The sequence below is a fragment of the Oryzias melastigma genome, linkage group LG14, assembly GCF_002922805.2.
Source record: "Oryzias melastigma strain HK-1 linkage group LG14, ASM292280v2, whole genome shotgun sequence".
Classification (NCBI taxonomy): Eukaryota; Metazoa; Chordata; class Actinopteri; order Beloniformes; family Adrianichthyidae; genus Oryzias; species Oryzias melastigma.
Genome location: NC_050525.1, coordinates 1,133,869 through 1,138,593, shown reverse-complemented (window position 1 = coordinate 1,138,593; position 4,725 = coordinate 1,133,869). Strand labels below are relative to the sequence as shown.

Genomic DNA, 4,725 nt, shown 5'->3' with positions numbered 1-4,725 from the left:
ACTTACAGTGTGTTTTGGATTTTGGCTTCTTGTGCGATTTACCTCTATCGTAAGGGATCAATGAGGTCTTCATGGTAAGGTTTAAGTGTAGGTCAAACACTAAATGTTTTTTGTTGTCTCTATTTCAGATGTTAAAGTCAATAACAAAACTCTAACTCAAGAGCTAAATGAGCTGCTAGATAGCTTTGGTAAGTATAGGAATTTAATAACCAAGGCTAAATATATATTTATATATATATTACAAAGTATTCCCCGCCCATTTGTGGGGGTTAGGGGCTGGAGTCATCTGCAAATATGGAGATCCATACTCATGAAAAACACTTCTGATTATGCTTTGTAAAACATTAAAGAACATTGGAGTATTGCTCAACATAAAGAGTTTTTAGAAATTTTTATTCTTTATGACGCAAATGAAGAGTGTTACTCTGTCTCTCTGTGCCTTAAAATAAGGAGCGTGTGCTTCCCCCTTCATCTAATAATAAACACCTGCCCCAGCTGATAATTATCCTCTGCAATTCTTCAGCATATCAGGATTTTTTTTTGACCGCAGACAGGCCGCCGTTCTCTTTTACTCTGCTTGCCTTAGCCTGGGGTGCTGAGGAGTATCTCCACTCCCAGAGGCAGCACCTTCTATCGGACGCAAAAATGTCATACAAGCATCTTGATATGATCTTGACTTGAGTGTTTTGGTGAACCAAAAGTAAACCAAAAATTTCCAAATATGTGAAACCGCGGCTGCACGGGGGCGCAGTGGTTAGCGCTCTTGCCTCACAGCAAGAAGGCCCCAGTTTGAATCCCGGCTGGGGGATTTGGGACCTTTCTGTGTGGAGTTTGCATGTTCTCCCCGTGCATGTGTGGGTTTTCACCGAGCCCTACGGCTTCCTCCCACCGTCCAAAAACATGCTTCATAGGTTAATTGGTGACTCTACTTTGGCCCTAGGTGTGAATGTGAGAGTGAATGTGTGTGATTGTGGCCCTGCGACAGACTGGCGACCTGTCCAGGGTGAACCCCGCCTTCGCCCATCAGCAGCTGGGTTAGGCTCCGGCACCTCCGTGACCCCGGAAAAGACGAAGCGGTCAGTAAAATGAATGAATGAATGTGAAACAGCAAATAAAGAAACACAAATAAGCAGGGGAACACTATATTCATACATACACATGTATAATGTTACAATTCTTCCTAGTACTTAATTAGTACAACATTGGATTTTCTGTGATATTTAACAATTATTCCATAAGCTGTCATTTAAAAGAATTGATTCTTAAACTGTTAAACTGCAAACTTGTTATAGGTGCCGGTTCTGCATGTGGATTGAAAAGCTCTCTTGAAGAAGGAAGAAATTGGAACATAACTATCCATGGTAGGTCTCAGAAAGAACATAATTATGTGAATTTAAACTCTAAATCCTTCTAAATATAATTTTAGAAGGAGAGTTAGCCAAGGAACTTGGAGTTTTATTTTTAGTTTTTGCTATCATGAAGGCCACAGCAAACTCAAAATGATACAACTGATTTTAAACTTTATGTTTTAGAGTTGAAGGCCAAAAACCAGAATCTGACTGAAGAGAGAGATGAACTGAAGATGAAGCTTATGGTCTTAAGTAAGAAATGTGTCATAATATGGCTTCAGCCGTTTTATTCATTGTAATTCAAAATGTATTACTTAACAAGATATATGACGTTTTTTTTCCACTTAAATGACAGAGTCGGAGCACAGTGCAATGACTGCAGCAAATGAAGAGTTGAAGAGGCTCAACTTGGGTAAACATGATTCTAAAGATGCTCCCTAAAGTTAGGCATATTATCTAAGTATAAAAAAGTAACATTTGAAAATGTTGGCTCTTTAATTCCTAGTGTTTTTGTTTGTTTCAGAGATGAAGGACACCAATAACAACCTGACTCAAGAGAAAAATGACCTGAAGACACAGTTGAAGGATTTAGGTTGGTAAAGACTGTAAATGTCACTGAGAATTCATGTCAGTATAATGTTAAATAAGGTCTCAGTGAAAATTATCTTAGCTTTAGTAACACAACTGTTGCTTACTTGGCTCTAAAGTTAAAAATACATATATGCACAATACCTAATAAATATGGTAGTCATGAAAAAAAAAAAACAAGATCTCTCTCAGCTTTACAGCATACTTCCCTGACAGAAGAGCGAGACGGGCTTAAGACAATAAACTCTGGTGAGTCTTGTAAGACTTGTTTCTATATTTTTTCTGCTTGCTATTTCATGTTTACCATAATAAAAATAAAATTCCAACGCAAAAATCCAATCAGAACATGCTCTTATTTTTAAAGAAACCATAAAAAACCATGTCCAACAACGCTTAAAGAATGCATAAAACGATAGAAATATACCAACACTTATCCGTCCCACTGCCGCATAGATTAGAGAGACCAAAATGTAAGACAGACAGACACTAAAAAGAACCAGAAGAGTGTTGCATATTTTGAAATTTAAAGTTTAAGCTTTGAATAGATCAGCGATCTCCAACCTGAGGCTCCGGAACCATATGTGGCTCTTTTACTCCTCCATTGTGGCTCCCTGATTTTACGGAAAAAAAAATACGTTTTTAATTCTAAATAGTAACTTAAGTAAAAAAAATAAGTAGTAAGGTGAAAAAAGTGAACCCCAAATTTATACTAATTATTCACAAACAGTTGAAGAACATCACTAATGTGAAGCTCTTGACAATGATACCCATAATGTTCCAATAATCTATAAAGCGGGTCGAAATTTTAACAAAGTCGAGCAACAACAATTTGACAGATTTGCGATCCGTGTGTACCACAGAAAAACAATCTGAGGTCAGTAAGCACAACCAAAATTTATATTCAAGGGTTATTAGGCAGAATTTTAAATTGTTGAACAATTTGAAGTATTTAGGTGCCCTCTTATGGTTCAAAAATACTGAAAGGGTCACTGGATTAGCTCTGTTTTAATTTTTATTTGGTAGACTGACACTGAAAAATTAACTTTTTTTAACTTACTGCTGGTGATATATTATGCTATATATGCAGCATTGAGATGATCCTACGTGACACACGTATCTGACTGTATAAAGAGTTAGGACATGAGATGCTTTTTCCTGAACTGTTTTAAAGGCATCAGTGCCACCAACAAGAATCTGACAAAAGAAAAAGAAGGGTTGGAAAAGAAGCTGAAAGACGTTGGTAAGGAGGAAAGAATTTCAATTGTTTGCTATTTTTACACTTCACCAAGAACCACTTTGAAAGTTAAGAAATGCACTTCATTTGATTGAGTTGTTATTAATGCTTTTCCTTTTTTTAATGAAAGAATTGCAGCATTCCTCCCTGAAAGAAGAAAACAACGAGTTAAAGATGAGCAATTTTAGTGAGTAAAACACTAAACATATTGACAGAACTTGGGCTTTGACCTGATCCAAGATCAAACAAAGTTTTTAAAAAACAAGTTACTCTAAAAGGTTTCAGAAAACTTGTCAGCATTAGGAGAAGAAGAAGTGAATAATGAAGATTTTTGTTTACATTGTAGGAACTGAGGATAAAGTGAAACAACTGACTGAAGAGAGAGCAAAGCTCAACATAACCATAAATGGTGGGTAACATTACCGAGGTGTTAGGACAACATGAATTTGCATCAGTTTTTGTTTTTTATCAAACTTAGAATACGTGCGAAAAACATTTGTCATGGATGGTGGGGAAGGACCCAAATGCAGGAGACAGGACATGGTGGCAGAAACTCCAAGATTTACTTAATAAACTCAAAACATGACCCAAAAAACCCCAGGAGAAAACAAACCAGTGCCATGACAGAACAGAACAGATGACCTCAATGCAGAACTAAAGACCAGACACTTAAATAGACTGAGGTTGATTAACTAAATGAAGACAGCTGTGGGTGATTTGACCTGTACACGGTGAGACTGACAGGGGAAACAGAAGATGACAAAACCAGGGGCCCGTTTCAAGAAGCAGGTTCAACAAATTTAGAGTTCAAACCTGAACTTAGAGTCACTGGACTCTAAGTTCTCAAACTCAGGGTTTTCGGTTCCAGAACAGTTGAAAATGTTTGATTTAATCAACTTGAAGTTGTCAGAACCAGAATCAGGTGCGAGCGTCGCGACCATTAAAAGCCCTGATCAATGGAGCAAAGACAGCACGATTCACCATGGCAACGGGAGCAAACACCTGTTTTGTACTTCCGGCGGTGGAAATTGATAAGTTCCTTCAAGCATATGCGACTATAGGAGAACATTTTCTGCAAGAAAAGCAACACAGCTGCAGCAGTAGAACAGAGAGAAAATATCTGCAGTTATTTGAATGATTCCAAATAATGAATAAATAATGTCAGGAAGGTTATTTTTTCTCTTGTTGAGTAAGGAATGGTTTTTGATCTGTTACTAATTTAACCAGTAATCTCTGTAATCGCATGAATGACCAGTTTTGGTAACACCCCCACCGCCACATACACACACGGATATCACTGCACGCTATAGAAGAAAATGTAGCTGCATATGTTTAATAAAGCATTTATTTAATTTTAATTCTCAAGACTTAAAAAACATTTTTTTTTTAAGCATAAAAATAATTTCCATAACCAGGATCTTACACGCAAACTCCACAGTGGGAAGCAGCGTTTCTGACAACCGAGCTAATCTTTGACTCAAGCTGGACGGTAGACGAGTTCAGATGCTTTCTCGGTGTTTGACATTCAATGATTTCTGTCGTTAAGGGTTTAAA

At 37.3% G+C, this 4,725-nt stretch overlaps 1 protein-coding gene across 1 annotated transcript in view; it reads left to right on the top strand.

The window, feature by feature from the left end:
* LOC118599645 (C-type lectin domain family 4 member M-like) overlaps nt 1-4,725 on the top strand; it is an 18,236-nt gene that overhangs the window by 1,119 nt on the left and 12,392 nt on the right. The window contains exons 3-10 of the mRNA XM_036215265.1: nt 129-188; nt 1,293-1,361; nt 1,533-1,601; nt 1,705-1,761; nt 1,873-1,941; nt 2,130-2,186; nt 3,109-3,177; nt 3,302-3,358. Of these exons, the coding sequence (XP_036071158.1) occupies nt 129-188; nt 1,293-1,361; nt 1,533-1,601; nt 1,705-1,761; nt 1,873-1,941; nt 2,130-2,186; nt 3,109-3,177; nt 3,302-3,358 (507 nt within the window). The remainder of the gene's footprint in view (nt 1-128; nt 189-1,292; nt 1,362-1,532; nt 1,602-1,704; nt 1,762-1,872; nt 1,942-2,129; nt 2,187-3,108; nt 3,178-3,301; nt 3,359-4,725) is intronic.